Raw genomic sequence first — 19448 nt, forward strand, 5'->3', positions numbered from 1 at the left:
GGGAATGGGGGCAGTGGCTCTGGGATGGGCCATGCCAGGCTGGCAGGGGTGATGGCTGTGGCCATGGGGCTTGGCTGGGGGGCGGTGGCTGTGGGAAATCAGAGGAGAAGGGGGGGCAGCAGCAGCAGCTGTGGGCACCGAGGGCAGGGCAGTGTTGACGTCATCTCCCCCTGCCTAGGGCCGCTGTGCAACGTGGAGGTGGACGAGTGCGCCTCCAGCCCCTGCCAGAATGGGGGCACGTGCGTGGACGGGGAGAACGGGTTCCGATGCCTCTGCCCCGAGGGCTTCCACGGCCCCCACTGTTACTCTGAGGTGGATGAGTGCAGCAGCAGCCCCTGTCTTCACGGTGCCTGCCGCGACGTCCGCAACGGGTATGTGCCAGGGTGAGGGGGCTGGCTCGTAGCCCAGGTGGATGTTGGGGGGGGGGGGGGGGGGGGGGGGAAGACAGGTCAGGGCTGCCTGGAGTGGGTGCTCAGGTGGGATTGCCCTGGGGTCTAGATCTGGTAGAAGGGGGCTGCCCAGAGGTAAATGTGGGGGCTGCCCAGGGTGGGTGCTGAGGCTGGAAGGGTGCCTGGGGGGATGGATAGGGCTGTCCAAGGGGGTACTGAGGGTGCAGGGGATGTTCATGGGTGGGGGGCAGGACTCCCTGGGGGGTGGGAGTGCTGAGGCTCCACCTCCCACAGGTACCAGTGCGAATGTGAGCCAGGCTGGGCCGGAGCCAACTGCGATGTGAACCGCAATGAATGCGAGTCCAACCCCTGCCAGCATGGGGCCAGCTGCACTGACCACATCGACGGCTACCGCTGCACCTGCCAAGATGGCTTCCAGGGTATGAGCCCCTGCACACTTCCAGGATACATGTCTACCCCCAGCATCCTCACTGCACCCACTGCTTGCACCCCCAGGGTACCAGGCATACACGTACATACCCAGCTCCACCCCCAGAACCTACCCAGTTGCCAAGCTCAGGATATAGCCCACTAGAGTACATTGACCCTGACACCCCATCTTTCCCCTGCCCCCTCACTGCAGGGACCTACTGCCAGATCAACATCAATGACTGCATCTCCAGCCCCTGCCTCAACAAGGGCACCTGCATCGATGGCATTGCCAGCTACGCTTGCCTCTGTGACCTGCCTTATACAGGTGGGCTGGCCAAGGGGCACAGGCTAGCTCTGGGCACCAGCTCCCTGGCTGGGGCCCCAACAAGGCCAAGCTAGGGGAGAGACTACAGGTGCCCTGGGGCTGGGGGTGCTGCATGGGGCAGGGAGCCCTGGTAACAGGGCAGGCCTGGGAGTGGGGGAGCTGTGGGGCAGACAGGCCCTGCCCTCACCAGCTTCCCATCCCCAGGCCGCAACTGTGAAAATGTACTGGCACCCTGTGCCCCCAACCCCTGTGAGAACGGTGGCACCTGTGCCCATACGCCTGACTACGAGGCCTTCGTCTGCAGCTGCCCGCCTGGCTGGCAAGGTACTGCCACCCCATCCTGCTGCTCCCCCCAGCTCTGCCCCTCCCTGCACTGACTTCTGCCTCCTGCTCCCACCCCAGGGCAGCGGTGCCAAATGGACATAAATGAGTGTGACCGAAGTCCCTGCCGGAACCGAGGCACCTGCACCAACCTGCGGGGTAGCTACCACTGCGCCTGCCGACCTGGCTACAGTGGCCCTGACTGCGAGACCGATGTGGATGACTGTACCCCCAGTGAGTCTTTCCTGGGGGTTTTAGGCATGGGGTCAAGCTGGGGGGCTCCCCCCACCAGCTGCCAGGACCCTGGGGTGTGGAACTGGAGGCCTAGCTGGAGGCTGCAGGGTCTGGGAAAGGGAGTTGGAGTTCCAGCGAGGAGCTGGGTGAGTGGGGTGTGGGGGGGAGCGTTGGGGGGGCTGTGGGGTCCTAGGTAGTGGGGTCAGGGGCTCACCTACAGGGCTCCCCCATGCCAAGCCAGTACGTGGGGTTCTGTGCCCAGCAGGAGGTGCTGTTATCCAGATGGGGCAGTCAAACCAGGCCTCTGCTGCTGTGCCACCAGACCCCCCTGGGGAGAAACTGACCCCTTTTGAGGTCTTGCTCCCCCCTCCCAACTCCAGGCATCTCTTTGCCTCTACTTCCTGTCCCAAATTGCCCTGTGGGGCTGGAAACAAGCTGTTGCTTGTGGGAGGAGCCCTAAGATTGACCCCCCTCCCACCAAGATGTCTGGGAAGCGGGCAATGCTGACTGCCCAACCCTCCCTCCCCCCACTGCACAGACCCCTGCCTGAATGGTGGCTCCTGCACGGATGGAGTCAGCTCCTTTGCATGCACCTGCCTGCCTGGCTTTGCGGGTCCACGCTGTGCCACCGAGATTGATGAGTGCCTGAGTGCACCCTGCCGGCATGGCGGCACCTGCACCGACTATGTGGATAGCTTCACCTGCGCCTGTCCCCCTGGCTGGGCCGGCCTGCGCTGCGAGGTTGACGTGCAAGACTGCACCGACAGGTAGGACCCTCCCCCCCTACACACCTCCAGCTAGGCTGGCCTGCACTGTGAGCTGGATATATGGGACTGATAGGTGGGATGCCCAGACCCTACCCCTAAGCCCCCAGCTGAGCCAGCCTATGCTGGGAGCATGATGTCCAGAACTGCACCAATAGCTGGGGTTCCCCAGGCCCTGCACCTGTCCTCCAGCCCACCCCCACCTCTGGCTGGTTCAGCTTGTGCTGCTATGCCTGTGCCCACAGGTGGGATCCTCCCAGTCTGGTCCTTGGGAAGCCCCATAGTTGAGATCCCTGGCACCAGTTTTCCCTACCCCAAGCAGGCAGGCATGTGGCTGGGTTACAGCTGGTAGCTGTGGGAGGCTAGGAGCTGGGATGGGGTCTTTGGGAGTGCAGAGGTGGGCTGGGTCATGCTGAGGGCAGAAGTTCATGAGAGAACTGTGCCAGGAAGCAGAAGCCTGTATCTGGGGGGGTGGGGAGGGTGCCACAGGGCACAGCCCCCCTGTTACATTGTCCAACCTTCTTCTCTGCCCACAGCTCCTGCTTCAATGGGGGTACGTGCATGGATGGGGTGAACTCCTTCACCTGCCGGTGCCGAGCTGGCTTCACAGGTGCCCACTGCCAGCACGAGGTGGACGAGTGCCAGTCCCGACCCTGTCTTCACGGGGGTGTCTGTGTGGATAGCGTGGGCTCCTACCGCTGTCTCTGCCCCCACGGCTACTCTGGGACACGCTGCCAGGTGAACCCAATGGACTGGGTGGGGGGAGCATGAGGCTGGCTTGTGACCTAGGCCTGGAGGGGCAGGGTGCTGCTTCAGGGTCCCACTAACTAACCATCCCCTCCCCTCCCCTCCCCTCCCCTTCTGTGTCCACAGACCCCGGTGGACCTGTGCCGCCGCTCGCCCTGCCAAAATGGGGGCCGCTGCATACGCACAGAGGGAGGCGCTGCCTTCACCTGCGAGTGCCCGGGTGGCTGGACTGGGCGCTACTGTGACATCCCCAACGTGTCCTGTGCTGTGGTGGCAGCCAGCCGAAGTAGGGAGGGGTCTCACCATGGTGGGTGGGTAGGGACATCTGGTCCTGAGCCCTCTCATGGGCCCAGCAGGCAGGTCTCCTGGGTTCCAGGCTCAGTCCCAGGAAAGGAACAGGGTCTAGTGGTTACAGCAGGGTGGAGGGCAAGATGGGACATGACAGGATGCCTGGGTTGTATCCAAGACCCTGAAGCGAAGTGGGATCTGATTGGTTAGGGAAGCGGGGTTGGGAGCCCAGATGCCTGGTTCTGTCCCAGCTCGAGGACGGGCCCGTGGATTCCATCCCAGCTTTCAGGACAGGAATGGGGTCTAGTAGTTTTAGCAGTGGCCTGGGAGCCAGGACTCCTGGGTTGCATCCTAGGCTCTGTAAAGTAAGTGGGGTCTAGTGGTTAGAACAGGGAGCGTGGGGGCAGGGGCAGGATGCCTGGATTCCCTTCCTGCCCCACCCCTGCTGTGGCCTCAGGCGAGTGCTGGCTTGGCCTGCCCGCACTCCCGAGATCAGAGCTTGGTGCCAGGTCACACCTGCCTCTCGTGCAGGGGTCTCCAAGGAGCAGGTGTGTCACTACCGGGGCCAATGCGTGGATGCTGGCAACACCCACTACTGCCTCTGCAAGGAGGGCTACACAGGCAGCTACTGCGAGAGCGAGGTGGACCATTGCCAGCCCGGGCCCTGCCAGCACGGTGCCACCTGTCGCAGCTATGTCGGCGGTTATGTTTGTGAGGTCAGTAGTGCTAGTCACAGCCTGGATGCCTGGGTTCTCTCCTGGGCAGGTGGCCTGAGGCATATGCCACCATGAACCTGTGCGTGCCTGGTGCCCGAGCCCAGGCGTGTCGAACAGTGAACGGGGGAGGCACTGAGGAGCCTTATTCTGTGACACTGCTGGGCCTCCAGATGCAGGATCCACCCAACCAGCCAGGCCCCATTCCCACCAGCCAGCGTCCCCCTCTGCACCAGCCAGATTCCCACTCTCCTCACGGAGAAGCAGCCCTTTCTCCTGGGGTGAGGAGAGACTGAGGGGGCGTCTGCCTCTGAATATCTCTTACAGCAGAGCCAGGAGGCTCAGGGCTGCCCCTGAACCTCAGCCAAGACCACCTGAGAAGCCTTGTTGTGGGCTGAGGGTGGGGAAAAGAGGCAAGGCTGTGCTGGGACCTTGTGTTGCCAGCAGGAGCATGGGCCTCATGACTGAACCATGGGTCTCCCATGCATCCTGGTTCTGAGGTGGGCTGAGGTGCCTGGGGCCTCTGTATCCCCAGTGCGAAGCAGAGAAGAGGCACCCGTCTCACTCTCCTGCACCACAATCCTGTGCGCCCAGGAGCCCTCAAGGCATTCCCTGCCTAACAGCCAGTCTGCCCCACGTGGTGAAAGGAATCTGTCCCGGCCCCTTTCAGATGCTGTTCTGGGGTTGGTGGAGGGGGGCACATCTGCATCACCGGGGGCTGGGATTTCATCCAGCTTAGCTCGTGGCTAGCGTGGCCCCAGTTATCCTCTACCCCATAGGGGTCCCTGTGGTCTATGTCCTCAGCCCCGATCCCCAGGCTGCTAGGGCCAGGCACTGCCCCAGTATTGCCATTCCCTACAGTGACAGGCCAGGTGATGGCCCACAGCAAACATGACAGCCCTTTGGGTTGGAGCCAAATGGCACCTGCTGGAGGCGTTCTGGGCTCGCCAAGGCAGGTGCTTGGCCACCCCTGATGCCATGGCCTTGCCAGCATTGAGCTCCCAGGCACCAGCTCTGTGTGCTCCTTACCCAAGGTCTGAGTCAGAAGTGGCTTGCAACCATAGTGTCAGCCTGTTTTTCCATCCCTGCTATGGCTGCCTGGAGGCCTGGGAAAGGTCGCATGGGACGGGGCTGCTCTCAAGCTAAGGGCTCCCATGTGGCTGCGGGCAGCAGGGTTCCCACAGCCATTTCCGCTGGCCCAGCCCCCGACTCCCGCCCACCCGTGCTCACTGGCAGCCAGTCCCCGTGACGTGGGGAGGCTGTACTGACTCCCCCCACCCCCGGCAGGGCTCCAGCACTGAGGCCTGGGAGCCGACAACCAGTTCCAGAGCATGAGAAAGGGATAGGGACAAGCCATGCTCCATGGAGCAAAGGGGCCACTGGTGGGCTCCTGCATCCAAAATTTGGGATGGGAAGCGCCTGGGGTTGCAGTAATCTCCACACTGCTAATTTGGATACACCCCCCCCTGTTCCAGCAGGTCATCACAATGCCAAGCATGCCAGGCTGGCTACGTTCCTTGCCCCCCCTCTATGGCACCGGCAAGGCTTCAAGGTGCCAGGCCAGAGGACACAGGGCACCATGTGCCTCCACACACAGCCCCTCTGTCATGGTGTGAACACCTGTGGAGAGTGCAGGGCTCTATCTCTTCCCTCCCCCACCTGCTGCTGTGACCTGTCACAGCTACACCCTGATGCTCAGCGGTGCAGAGACAGGTTCTCATTCCGGGCAGGCGTCACAGTGCCCATCTGGGTGCCCTGTTGATTTGGGGGAGCCCTGCTCTGCCCCTCTCAGAGCCAGGTGACTGGGGCCTGCTCGCAACCCCCCACATCCTGAGCCATGAGGGGAGTGACCCACATGGCAAGTCATGTGTGCCAAAACTCAGTAAGTGGCCCTCTGCCCAAAATAATTGCCCACCTCTGCCCTATGCCCTCTGCTCCTTGCCTTGTAGCTGCCCCTGTTCCCTGCTTCTATGCCCCAGCTGTGCCAGGATCCACTGCGCAGCTCCACCAAGGTGGGTCTGGGAGGCCAGGGGTTCTTGGGCGCAGAGCACCAGTGCCAGGCTTCCAGTGCTGTGCTCTGATCACTTGTATGTGCTCCCCTCTCCTGCTAGTGTCTACCTGGCTTTGAGGGCCCAAACTGCGAATTCGATGTGGATGAGTGCCAGTCACAGCCCTGCCAGAATGGGGGCACCTGCATCGACCTCATCGGGCGTTACATCTGCTCCTGCCCACCGGGCACACTGGGTGAGAGCTAGTGGGCACCAGGTGGAGTGGGGCTGGGTGCCTGAGGGGTGGAGACCCTGGTTACCTCAGGATGGGTGCCAGGTGCCCATGGGGGATGGAGGAGGGCTGGCCACTGCAGAGTGGCCATGGGGGGACCTCTGGCTCTGTCAAATAGGAACCAATTGCTTGTGGAGTGAGGGGCTTTAGCTACCTTGGGACGGGGCCCAGATCCTTGTTGGGGTGGGGACAGTTGGGATGGGGGGCCTCTTGCTACCTCAGGGTGGGGGCTGGGTACCCATGGGGGTGCAGAGGGGGTTAGAAGCTGTGGGCAGTCCCCAGGGCTGCAGTGTGCATGTGTCCTATTCTCCCAGGTGTCCTGTGCGAGATCAACGAGGATGACTGCGCAGCAGCACCTGGGACGCCTGGGCCCAAGTGCCTGAACAATGGGACATGTGTGGGACCGTGTTGGTGGATACCGCTGCGCCTGCCCCCCTGGCTACACAGGCCAGCGCTGTGAGGGTGACATCAACGAGTGCCGCACCAGCCCCTGCCACCCCCAGCACACACGTGACTGCCTGCAGGGTGCCAGTGACTTCCAGTGCCTCTGCAAACCTGGCTACACTGGTGAGTGTGGACACACGTGCATGTGTACATGTGTGCCAGCCCAGCTGAACCAGTGAATGTGCATATGTATGAGAGCCCAGTTACGTGTGTGTGTGTGCACACATGCATGCGTGCATGCACACACACACACCCCTGTCTACTCTGGTGAGTGTGTGCATGTGTATGCACCAGCTCAGCTGTATTGGTGAGTGTGTGCATGGACCTGTGTATGTGTCAGCCTGGCTTCACTGGTGACTGTGTGTGTACATGTGTATGTACTAGCCCAGCTGTACTACACCAGTGAGTGTATGCAATATGTGTACATGTGTGTGTCAGCCTGCCTGCACCAGTGTGCCCCTGCCAGCCCCACTACATCACTAAGTGTGTGCGTGACACATGTGCATGTGTGTGCACTGGCCCAGCTGTATCAGTGAGTGAGAGCAGTCTGTGTGTGTGTGTGTGTGTGTGTGTGTGTGTGTGTGTGTGTAAGTGTGTGCCAGCCTAGCTATACCAGTGAATGTGTGCACGTGCGTGCGTGCACATGTGTGCGCACACTGGGCCAGCTACACTGGTGAGTGTGCACCAGCCTGGTTACACCAGTGTGTGTGTGTGTGTGTGTGTGCGCATGCCCACACCAGCCTGGCTTCCCTGCTGAGCGAGTGCACATGCATGTGTGAACCTGGCTAGACCCACGAGTTGGGGGGTGGAGGGAGGTGCATGCCAACCCAGCTATACTGGTGAGTTTATATGCAAATGTGTGTACAAACCCAAGTATACTGGTGAGTTTGTACACATGTGTGCGCAGATGTGCACCAGCCCAGCCTCCTACCAGTGAACATGTATATGCATCTGTGTGACCATGAGCCTGACTACATCAGCATGTGTATGTGTGTGTGTGCAAGCCTACCTACAGTGGTGTGTGTGTGTGTGTACACACATGTGTGAGCTCAGTGACACTGGTGAGTGAGTGTGTGTATGCATGTGTACATGTGCAGACCTAGGATTTTGAAGTGTGGGGAGCAGATGATGTGGTGCATCCTCATGTAGAATGTGACTACTTTCTCTTTAACTGGACTAAAACATGACCCATTTCATGTTAGGGCATGGTTAGGGCAAGGGGACCCAGCCTGCAGGCCAAAGCCAATCCCCAGTGCCTCATCCTCCAGCTCATGGGGCTGCCAACAGATCCATGAGAACCCCGTGGGCCTTGGTCATGCATGCTAGATCTGGAGCACAGTGGAGTGAGGCTTGATCCTGGCATGCCCTACTTCCTATGTATGAAGCCTGGTAAAAACAGTGCAGACCTTACCCCCATATGCAAGGCCAGGAGGAAGTGGTGCAGAGCCCTGATCCTGCCATGTGGAGTCCAGTGGAGGTGGCACAGGGTCCGGGATCCTGATCCCAGCTTGCAGAGCTGGGCAGGGGCAGCACAGTCAGCATACAGGTCAGATCCTGGAGTGCAAGGTCCCATCCAGCCCACGGACTGGACCTGTGCCACTCCTTTGGCCTGTGGAGGCAATAGGTTGAGCACTGCTGGGCTGGGGGCTAGTGCCTCATCACTTGGTTTAAGATTCAGACAAATATAACGGGTGCATGCTGGTTTCTTGGAGCATAGATGTTTTAAAAAAATACTATAAACCAGGCCAGAAATAGCCCAGAGTCCAAAGATATTATGTCATTCATCTTGTAGTCATCATAGTGAGGTGTACATCTCTTATTCAGATTCAGAAAACAAAACCTCATTTTCCTGAGGGTCTTGCCAGTGCCTCCAATGTCTCTCTGTCAGTTGCTTCTACTTCTGAGTTAAACTAACCACACCTGGGTTAAGGTTTTTAGCTACAAGGAGATGGGTGACATAGAAGAGTGACTAACAGGAAGAAACATTGCAGGAGAAAGGCCGGCTCAATTAGTGGAACATCAATACCCTTGAAAAGAAGAGAGGGTTGTTAACACCTCTGGAGTGAAAAGATTAGCAGGGATCAGGACAATAAGGAGCTATGGAGTCAATTGACTCCCTCCCTCATCATGGCCTGGATAGAAATGCCACTGCTCCTGCCAGGCAGTTGGTCATAAAAGTTGGAGCAGAAATTAAGAGGGGCTGGGAGGGCCTGAACTGCTCCCCAGTCCAGAACTGCCTCGTGTATGTGTGTGGACACACATGCATGTGTGAGCGTGGGGGCCCAGTTATGCTACTGAGTGCTTATGCATGGGCATGTGCAAGCCCAACTTCACCAGTGAGTGTGTGCATACATGAGCCCATGAAAATCTGGCTTCACTGGTGAGTGCATGTATGTGTGTGCACATGTACAAGCTTGGCTTCACCTGTGAATGTGTGCAAGCCTGATTTGCATAGACTGTAAGGCTGGAAGTGACCTTAGAAGATCATTGGGTCCAGCCCCCTGCACCTGCATATATTTTTTTGGTGCAAGCACCAGTTTGTGCATATGTTCATGTGCTAATCTAGCTTCATTGCTCAATGTGTCCACAAGCCTGGCTTCACCAGAGAGTCCGTATGTGTGTATGCACATGCAAACCTGACTCGTGTGTGTGCCTGTGTGTGTGTGCGCGCGCGTGCCTACGTGCATGTATGTACAAGCCCTGTTTACTGGAGAGTATGTGAGTGTGTCCCTGCTGCCCCCTGCTGGAAAGGCCAAGTCCTGCACCATGTGTGCACATGCACAAACCCAGCTTCTCCAGGTAGTGTGCCAGGTAGGGCATTGTATGTGTGTGCATAAGCTGAGCTTTGCTACTGAGTGAGTGTGCAAGCCAGGCTTTACCAGTGAGCATGTGTGCACACGTGAGTAAGTAGAGCTTCATTGTGTGTGCATGCTCAGGGTGTCTATGCAAATGAGTGCACCAAGGCTTAGAGCATTGTGTGTGTACATGCGAACATATGCACACAGGCTGGGGGGTTCCAGGAAGCTGGGTCTTCATGGCCAATGTGTGTGTGGTGGGAGGGGTTGAGGCATGTGAGCATGCCAGGGGATGGGGCTGTGTGCGCCAGGGAGTGGAGCCTGTGGTGGCTGTATGCACCAGGGGGCAGAGCCTGCAGGGGCTGAGCATGTTGGGAGCAGAGCCTGCAGGGCTATGACTCCCAAGAGGGGTTGAGTTTGGTGAGGGTGTGCAGGGTGCACTGGTGAGCATCAGGCCTCACGTGGATGCCATGGGCAGGGCAGGGTGGGAGGCATGGGGGTGCTGGGCAACCCCTGAGCGAGCCAACCTTGACCTTTCCCACACAGGCCGGCGTTGCCAGAGTATCATCAACCCCTGTGAGTCAGCACCCTGCCAGAACGGTGGGCAGTGCCGCCCCGTGCCCACTGCCACTCTTGGCTACGCCTGCCGCTGCCCCCAGGTAAGTGTTTGTGCATGATCGGGGGACAGGCTGGACTAGGGCTGCTGGGCTCAAGTGACTGCTACACCCCAGGGCCCTGGTGCCACCCAGTGCACTGGGGAGGGCTGCTCTGTGCTGGGCACTGCTCCCAGTGCCATGGGGAGGCTGGAACTATCTTAGTACAATACCAGGAGGGCTGGGGATAGGGTTAGGTTGGGTCTCAGGGCCATGGTTGGTGGGGAGGAAGGAGCTACTAGGGCTAGTTCCGGTCCTAGTCCCAGAGCCATGGGGCAGGGGTATGTGGGCATCTGGCTTCGCTCCAGTCCAGGGGGGCTGGTGGTTCTGGGCCCGGGGCTCTTGACTGGGGATGGGGGGCCAGGGCGTGGTGGGGGTTGCCAGCTCCCTTCCAGCCCAGGCTGTTGGCAGCCATCCCAGTGCCAACCTGGGGTCCACCCCCCTGACCTTCCCAGGGCTTCTCAGGCGCCAGCTGTGAACGCAGCCCGGCCTCCTGCCGTGAGCTGACCTGCCTCAACGGGGGCTCATGCCGGGCCTCGCCCCTTGGTGCCCACTGTGCCTGCTTACCCGGCTACACTGGCCCCGACTGCCGCCTGCGGGCCAACACCAGCTGCACCAGCTCACCTTGTCTCCATGGTGGCACCTGCCATGATGTGCTAAGGCTCCCCTACTTCCAGTGCCAGTGCCCCAACGGGTTCGGGGGCCTGCGGTGTGAGCGTGCACCAGCCCGGCCCCCACCGCTGCCCCCTGCCGAGGCACGGTGCCCATGGGAGGAATGCGAGGCCAAGGCCGGGGACTCGTACTGTGACAAGGAGTGTAACAGCCCTGCCTGCCTGTGGGATGGGGGCGACTGTTCACTGCTGGTGGAGGACCCCTGGAAGCAGTGTGAGGCCTCCCAGTGCTGGCGCCTCTTCAACAACAGTCACTGTGACCAGGCCTGCAACACAGCTGCCTGCCTCTATGACAACTTTGACTGCCGCAGCCGCGACCGCACTTGCAAGTACGACCCGGCCAGGTTCTGGGGGGTGGGCAGCCCCAGGAGACAAGAGAGGCAGGGTGCATGACAGTGCAGGACTGCCAGAGAGGATCCAGGGGGTACTGTACTACTGGGAGGGAGCAGTAGGGGGCACTCTACTACCGGCAGGGTAGGGGGCAGTAGGGGGTGCTGTGCTTTAAGGGGCATTAGAGGAGGCACTATGGGGTGTTGGGCTGCAGGGAGGGGTTATAAGGGGCACTAGGGGTACTGTGCTGAAGGGAGGAGGAGGCAGCAGTGGGGGCACTGTGCTGTGGGGGGCTGTGGAGGCTCCCCACTAGGCAACCCCCCAGCCATGTCAACACCAGTGCCCTTTTCCCATGAGGCTATGCAGCTGCAGCACGTGTCCCCCACCTCCATCCCCCGTCATCCCAGCTGGCTGTGCCCGTGGCCACAATGTGCTCACCTCTGGGGTGCGGCTGGGGGAGAGGGTGCCAGTCATACCTGCCCTAGCCAAGAGTCCCAGTATGGGGCTGAGGCAACGGCTGACCCCTCCTTCCTCCCCCGCAGCCCCGTGTATGAGAAGTACTGCTCAGACCACTTTGCGGATGGCCAATGTGACCAAGGATGCAACACAGAAGAGTGCGGCTGGGATGGGCTGGACTGCGCAGCCGCCGTGCCTGAGCAGCTGGCACGGGGTGTGCTGGTGTTGACCGTGCTGCTTCCACCTGATGAGCTGCTGCGCACCAGTGCCACTTTCCTGCAGAAGCTCAGCGCCATTCTGCGCACCTCACTGCGCTTCCGCCGTGACCACCATGGCAACCCCCTCATCCAGCCCTATTATCGCCCTGCCCGCCGACCCCGTCGTGAGCTCGCCCCTGAGATCATTGGGTGAGTGCCTAAGGGGGTGCAGGGGTTGTCTGAGATCCCACATCAGGGTTTTGTATGGGGTGGGTGATGGGTGCCCGGGTCTGTGCCCACCCCTGGTGGATTCAGAAACTGCGTGTGGGGTGGGTAGGAGTGCCCAGGTCCATGCCCACCCCAGAGAGATGCAGGGGCTACCTGGCGTCTCACACCAGGACTCTGTATGAGGCAGGTGAGGAATGCCTGGGTCTGTGCCCTCCCCATGGGGACACGAGCTTGCCAATGGCAGTTGAGGCCCCTGTACCGCAGTCCCTGACTCTGCCCTTCCTGCAGGTCCGTAGTGACTCTGGAGATCGACAACCGCCTCTGTTTCCAGGCCTCAGACAAGTGCTTCCCTGATGCCCAGAGCGCTGCCGACTACCTGGCTGCCCTATCCGTGGTGGAGCGCCTCGAGTTCCCCTACCCCATCAAAGCCGTGCAGGGTGAGGGGGTGGGGTCTTGAGACAGAGCAAGATGGGATGGAGACTCCAAGGATGGGAGGCATGGGGATGGATTCCTGGGTGGGTGGAGCCACTAGGAGGGGGTGGAGTCTTTGATGGTGTGGGACAAATGAGGCGTGGCTGTGTCATGGGATGGGGTCCTCAAGGATGGCCATGTTACCCCTAGGGCCCCTTGACCGTGCCAATTTGACCTGATGGGCACCCTCTATTCTCGCCCACCATATCTTGGTGTATTTGTAATATAGGGAGGCTGCCTTCATGTCCTGTTGGACACGGTCCTGATGGATTTCCTTGAACCCCGTGGGTCCTGGAACCCTTGTGGGTCCCGTATCAAAATAGGTGTCCCAGGACACCCCAGCCTTATGGTCTACATGCATGGGTCCAACCGCTCCTTTACCACACCCCAAGCCTCGCAGATGGCATTGACGTTGTCCAGTCTAGGCCTTGCTATGATTTGGCCCTCTTGTCCTCTCTGGGCTCTCCGCAGCCCTGTCTCTCTGCCCCCCAAAATGCTGCACCCTCGCTGGCACGGGGGTCCCCACACTGCAGTGGGCCTCCAATGAGGCCTCCTCCTTCCCCAAATAGCCTCACCCAAACCTCCAGTCTTATACAACGGCAAATGAAATACAAGCCCCTGAGCTATAACATAATACAAAAGATCGGGGTGTGCTCTGACCCTTTAAAAGGATCGGGTTTCGTCCCTGGCACTAAGTATCTGTAGGCAAGGGTACCTGTGGAGCTCGTGGAGCCCCCTTGGCCCTAGGTGCAGCATACCAGGCAGTTGCAGCGTCGCTGGGCACTTCCTCCCTGGAAGCTCCTTGCCCTCTGGCTGCTAGCGGAGAACTACTTTCCTGGTCTCAGCCCTGGGGTTTATATATGAGCCAGGCCCTGCCCCTTCTGGTCAGCTGACCACTGGCAGGTGTGGGCCGACTAACTGTTCTGACTGCCCTGGCAACCAGCAGCTGGGGCTCCCAGCTGACCACTAGGGCTCTCCCCCAGCAGTTCCAGCCCTTAAAAGGAGCAGGACACCCTAGTGCCCTGCAACAGGCGGAGCAAGCATGGGGGGGCAGGACCTTGTCAGGTGAAGCCTCTGGATAGCCAGGTTCTCGTGGCAGTGAGGAGGGGACAGAATATGAGGCCTGTGGGGAGGTGCAGGTGGGAGTGGGCAGGGCCTAGGTTGGGGCAGGATCTCAGGAGGAGCAGACAGTGGGTGGGATCCAGAGGTGGGGCATGGCCTTAGATGGGGCGGGGTCTCCGAGGGGCTGGTGGGCTCCTAGGGGACATGGTCAAAAACGGGGGTGGGCAATTATTTTAGGCGGAGGGCTGCTTAATGAGGTTTGCTGAGCTCTCGAGGGCTGTGTGGGTAGCCCCACCCCTTGACAGGTGCCCCACCCCCTGGTCACCGTCTTGGGGCTGGACATCTCACCCCAAGTCCCTTCCCTTGCCTCCCAGAAATACTCCTTTTGGGAGGTGGGGGTTGCCGTCTTAGAACGAGAAAAAAACAAATCATACGCTGAAGTCAAACACCTACTATAGCATACCTTAATTCTGTTACAAAAAATATTTGTCATGATTTGTATTTGTGTAGTTTATGTGGAAGTGATTGCATAACACCTCAAAAATAAATTCTTAGTCTTTTATATTGTGGGGGGGGAAGTGAGGGAGTGTTTGTAGTAAGGGGTGTGGGTGTGTGTGATGGTGTGTGTGGGAGGAGTTTGAGGGGGTGTGGCTGTGGCTGTGTAGCGGGATATGGGGTATGTTGAGGGATCGTGTGGCATTTGTGGGGTGTGGGTGTATGGCTCTGGAACACACTGTCCTTTCCTGCAGCCATCATAGACAACACTGGGGGAGGGGGTATGAGGGGTGTGGGGAGCCCCCATGCACTCCCCCCCATGGCACAGCAGCAGGCAGGGGCACTAATGCCTGGCTCTGGCAAGTGCTGCACATCACAGCAAGGAGCACAGCCCCTGCCAGGCCATCTCTATTGCCAGTGTGCCCCACACTCATGGGTCACGGGAGGGAAGCCCCAGGCACTGAAGCTGGCTGCTTTCCCTGCCCCAGCCCGGTCCAGCACCTGGGGCTTCCCTCCTGTGCCCAACAAGTGCGGGGAGCACCAAGGATACAAACAGCCTAGTGGGGACTGCACTACTCACAGCATTGGCCAGAGCCAGGCACTAGCATTGAGCAGAACACTCCCTCCGCTGCTGCTGCTACTCCGCTGCCTGCCAGGGTTGCATGCTGTGGGGAGTCCCCACACCTCTTCCCCCTCACACCCACCCAGCCAAGCTCCACAGTGCTGCAGCCCCCCTGGGCAATGGCTGCAGCCAGCCCCAGCCCCATACTGCATGCCCCTGCCCAGCTGCAGCCCCACCCACACCCCTGCTTCCCTACCTGCTGCCTGGAGGGAGTGGGATGCCCCTGCTAGTGGGGCCGGGCCCTTCTGCCCACAAGGGTAGGAACAAGGTGTAATAGGGTATGTTGCAGGCAGATGTAGGTGCCTCACTGCCACCCTCATGGGTGGAAGGGCTGAGCAGGGCACAGTTAGTTGGTGGACTCCCCAGGCCGGACGAAAGTGCCTGAAGGGCCATATTTTGCCCATGGGTCATATTTTGTCCACGCTTGGTCTAACATTTCCACCTACAGGCAACAAGCTGGAAGATGAGCCGGCTCCACTGCGCCTACTACCGCTGCTGGTGGTGGCAGGTGTGATCCTGCTGGTGATCCTGGTGCTGGGTGTGCTGGTGGCACGGCGCAAGCGAGAGCACAGCACGCTTTGGTTCCCTGAGGGCTTCAGCCTGCGCAAAGAGACCAACAAGGGGCGACGCGAGCCTGTGGGCCAGGATGCCCTGGGCATGAAGTAAGAGGCCTGTGCCACGGGGGTAGGGCCAGCCATGGCCACCAGGGGCAGTACCCTGCCCCACCGTGCTGTGCACCTTAGGTGCTATGACCTGCAGCCCTGGCCCCCAGGACCCCTGCCCAATGCCACTCCAGCCCAGCCTAGGATCCCCACATATCGTGAAGGCTAGGACCTGATGCAGCCCTAGGCACTACGGGGCAGTGCCTAAGGCCTCCAGCCCTGTCTATCCCCATACACTATAGGGGCTATGACCCACTGTAACCCCAGCCCCCCGAACTAACACTCAGGATACCTTGCTTCACCCCCAGGAATTTTCATGTACCTCAGGGTTAGGACAGTCTATAGCCCCAGGTCTCAGAGGGCAGCACTTTGGACCCCAACCCTGTCCTGCCCCACGTTACCCTGGGGAAGCCCTTTGCCCTATACGGACTATGACTCATTATAGCCTCAGCCAGTAGGGGACACTCAGGACTCCTTGCCCAGCCCTGCCCCAAGGAATCCCCATGCACCACAGTGACTAATGACCCATTATAGGCACTAACCACTAGGGGGCAGCACTCTGCGCCCCCCAACGCTATTCTGCCCTACCTCACCCTGGCAAATTCCCATGCACTTTAGGGGCTTTGACCCACTGTAGCCCTAATCACTAAGGAGGTAACACTCAGGATCCCCTGCTCTACCCCAGGGGATCCCCATGTACCACAGGGGCTATGACCTGCTATGACCCCAGCAATGACCATCTCTGCCCACTGCTTTGAGGCCTGGCTGTCAGGGTGGGGAGGGGGGTGCTGGTCCAATGTGGGGAGCAGGGAGACATGAAGAGCAGGGCCTGAGCCCGCCTGTGCCTCCAGGAACATCGCCAAGGGGGAGAGTCTCATGGGGGAGCACGCGGAAGACTGGCTCGATGCCGAGGTCCCGGAGGCCAAGCGACTCAAGGTATTGGAGGCCCCGAGCCCTAGGAAAGGGGGGATGACCTAGTCGTTGACCCCTCCTAACCCTGTTGGTGACCCCACAGGTGGAGGAGGCAGGTGCGGAGCCAGGGGATGCGGTGGACTGCCGCCAGTGGACCCAGCACCACCTGGTGGCAGCCGACATCCGTATGCCGCCCTCCATGGCCCTCACGCCGCCCCAGGGGGAGTTCGACACTGACTGCATGGACGTCAATGTGCGTGGGCCGGGTAAGGACCAGGCCTCCCTGCATGACCGGAGGTTTCATAGATTTATAGATAAATTGTAAGGCTGGAAAGGACCTCAGAAGATCATTGGGTCCAGCCCCTCTGCACTGGACAGGAAAGACAACTAGTGTCAGGTGACCCCAGCAAGGTGACTGTCCAGTCTCCTCTTGAAGATTTCCAGGGTAGGTGATTGCACCGCTCTGGAGGGAGCTTATTCCACAGTCTGAACACCCTAGTTGTGAAGTTTTTCCTAATTGTTGAGCCTGAAACAGTCTTCCAGGAGTTTGTGTCCATTACTCCTGGTTGTCCGCAAGGGTGCCCTGGTTGAAGTTGTTCACCAAGCCCTTGATGTACTCCCCTGATATAGCGGTAAGCTGCTACCAAGTGCCCTCTGTCTTCTCTTTTCTGGGCTGAAGAGTCTCAGGTCCCTCAGCCTTTCCTTGTATGGCTTGTCGTGCAAGTCTCTGATCATACGGGTGGGTCTTCTCTGGACTCTCTCAAGCTTTACCACGTCCTCGTTGAAGTGCAGCGCCCAGAACAGGACGCAGTACTCCAGCTGCGGTCTCACCAGTGCTGAGTAGAGTGGGAGAATCACTTCTTTAGTTTTGCTGGAGATGCATTGATTGATGCATGCCAGAGTGTTGTTTGCCCTGCTGGCCACAGCATTGCACTGCTGGCTCATATTCATACTATGGTCTATTATTACCCCCAGGTCCCTTTCGTTCATGGTGCTGGTCAGTTTGATGTGTTGGGGGTTGTTCGTCCCCAGGTGGAACATTAAATATTTCTCAGTGTTGAACTTCATCTGGTTCCAACTCACCCAACTTGCCAGCCTGTCTAGGTCCGCCTGTATCTGTAGCCTATCTTCAAGCGTGACCATGCTTCCCCATAACTTGGTGTTGTCTACAAACTTGGCCAATGAGCTCTTCACCCCCACATCCAAATTGTTAATAAAGATGTTGACAAGTACTAGACCGAGCACCAAGCCCTGAGGGATGCCACTGGCCACTTCATGCCAGGGCGACACAGATCTGTTCATTAGGACTCTCTGAGTCCTACCCCACAGCCAGCTTCGTACCAGCTTCATACCCTAGGGGTGCCAGAGCAGTGCATTGTTGGGGTGCGGAGGGGGCTGGGGACCTCTGTGAATGCCCTGCGGCCTCCCAGAATGCTCTGGTGTACTAGAGCGATGTCTTATGTGGGATAGGGCAGCACCAGCCTGAGCTGATTCCCAGTATGCCCTGGGGTGCATTGTAGGGGAATGGAGATGAGTGGGGAGCTTCCCAGCATGCCTTGGGTGTGCTAGAGAAGTGCATTGTGGGGGATGGAGAGGGCAGGGGAATCTCTCAGCATGCCTGGGAACCTTCCAGCAGGTTCTGGGGCATTACTGGAGCAGTGCACTGTGGCAGCACCAAGCTGAGGGACCTCCCAACATGTCCTGAGGCCGTGCCAGGGTGGTGCATTGTGGGGGTTGGAGAGAGCTGAGGGCTTCCCAGCATGCTTTGGGGACAGGCTGGAACAGTGCATTGTGGGAGGCAGGGCAGCACCAGAGTTGCAGCCTCCTACCACGCCCTGGGGCTGCACTGGAGTGGTGTATTGTAGGGGACAGAGGGTGCTGGGAGGGGCTCCCAGCATGTCCCGGTGCACAGCTATGCCAGAGCACTGCATTGTCAGGGGCAGAGGGGGTCAGGGGCCTTCCTAACATGCCCTGGGGCAGCACCAGAGTAGCATACTGCAGGGGCCAGGCCCTTCCCAGCACACTGTGCCAGAGCTGACATGGGGGTCTTGCAGATGGGTTTACACCACTGATGCTGGCCTCATTCTGTGGCGGCGGGGCGGAGGCTGAGGTAGCCGAGGATGAGGAGGGCGAAGACGGTCCAGGCAGCATCATTGCTGACCTCATCGGGCAGGGCGCCAGCCTGGGAGCCCAGACTGACCGCACGGGTGAGACTGCGCTGCACCTGGCCGCCCGCTATGCCCGCGCTGATGCCGCCAAGCGCCTGCTGGATGCTGGCGCCGACACCAATGCCCAGGATGGCACTGGGCGTACGCCACTGCATGCCGCCGTCACCGCCGATGCCCAGGGGGTCTTCCAGGTGAGCCTGGGCTAGGGGAGCCCCTGGCCACCCTCCATCCTGTCATGGCTGATACCCAGTGGGCCTTCTAGATGGGACCTGTGACAGCTGTCTCCAGACCCTTCCTCACCCCAGGCCTCACCCTGATACCCAGAGTGGGGTTTAGGTGGGACTTGAGCTGGGGGCTGATTTTCCCCTCACCATCACCCACTGCTTCCTCCCCCAGTCCAACACCCAAATGAAACCTGAGCCCTGTGTGCCAAACCCTGCAGGCTTTGCCCAGGACTGCTGGGGGTGGAGGGTGCTCTGGGACCCTGCAGAAAGATAGTGGTTTTCTGTGGGTGCCTGCAGTCCCCACTCATGGGTACAATCCTCCTCATCTGACAGATCCTGATCCGGAATCGGTCAACGGACCTGGATGCACGCATGCTGGATGGCTCAACAGCCCTGATCCTGGCAGCGCGGCTAGCCGTGGAGGGCATGGTAGAAGAGCTCATCGCCTGTCATGCTGACGTCAATGCCGTGGATGAATTGGGTGTGTGGCTGCCCATGGGAGGCAGGGGCAGAGGGCTGCAAGTCAGGAGCGAGGGGCTGTGGGTTGAGAGTGAGGGACATTTGG

At 59.7% G+C, this 19448-nt stretch overlaps 1 protein-coding gene across 1 annotated transcript in view; it reads left to right on the forward strand.

Annotated features, from left to right (window-relative positions):
* The window catches only part of NOTCH3 (notch receptor 3), a 36527-nt gene that overhangs the window by 14466 nt on the left and 2613 nt on the right, over positions 1 to 19448 (forward strand). Inside the window, 21 exon segments of the mRNA XM_090059205.1 lie at positions 179 to 371; positions 684 to 829; positions 1033 to 1146; positions 1351 to 1470; positions 1549 to 1701; positions 2240 to 2468; positions 3002 to 3203; positions 3339 to 3498; positions 4032 to 4216; positions 6325 to 6457; positions 6808 to 6893; positions 6895 to 7060; positions 10279 to 10391; positions 10841 to 11385; positions 11929 to 12249; positions 12556 to 12704; positions 15366 to 15579; positions 16431 to 16515; positions 16595 to 16757; positions 18546 to 18850; positions 19217 to 19364. Coding sequence (XP_089915331.1) covers positions 179 to 371; positions 684 to 829; positions 1033 to 1146; positions 1351 to 1470; positions 1549 to 1701; positions 2240 to 2468; positions 3002 to 3203; positions 3339 to 3498; positions 4032 to 4216; positions 6325 to 6457; positions 6808 to 6893; positions 6895 to 7060; positions 10279 to 10391; positions 10841 to 11385; positions 11929 to 12249; positions 12556 to 12704; positions 15366 to 15579; positions 16431 to 16515; positions 16595 to 16757; positions 18546 to 18850; positions 19217 to 19364 — 3930 coding nt within the window.

Source organism: Crocodylus siamensis, chromosome 8, assembly GCF_052110815.1.
Source record: "Crocodylus siamensis isolate JL-2025a chromosome 8, ASM5211081v1, whole genome shotgun sequence".
NCBI classification, from domain to species: Eukaryota; Metazoa; Chordata; order Crocodylia; family Crocodylidae; genus Crocodylus; species Crocodylus siamensis.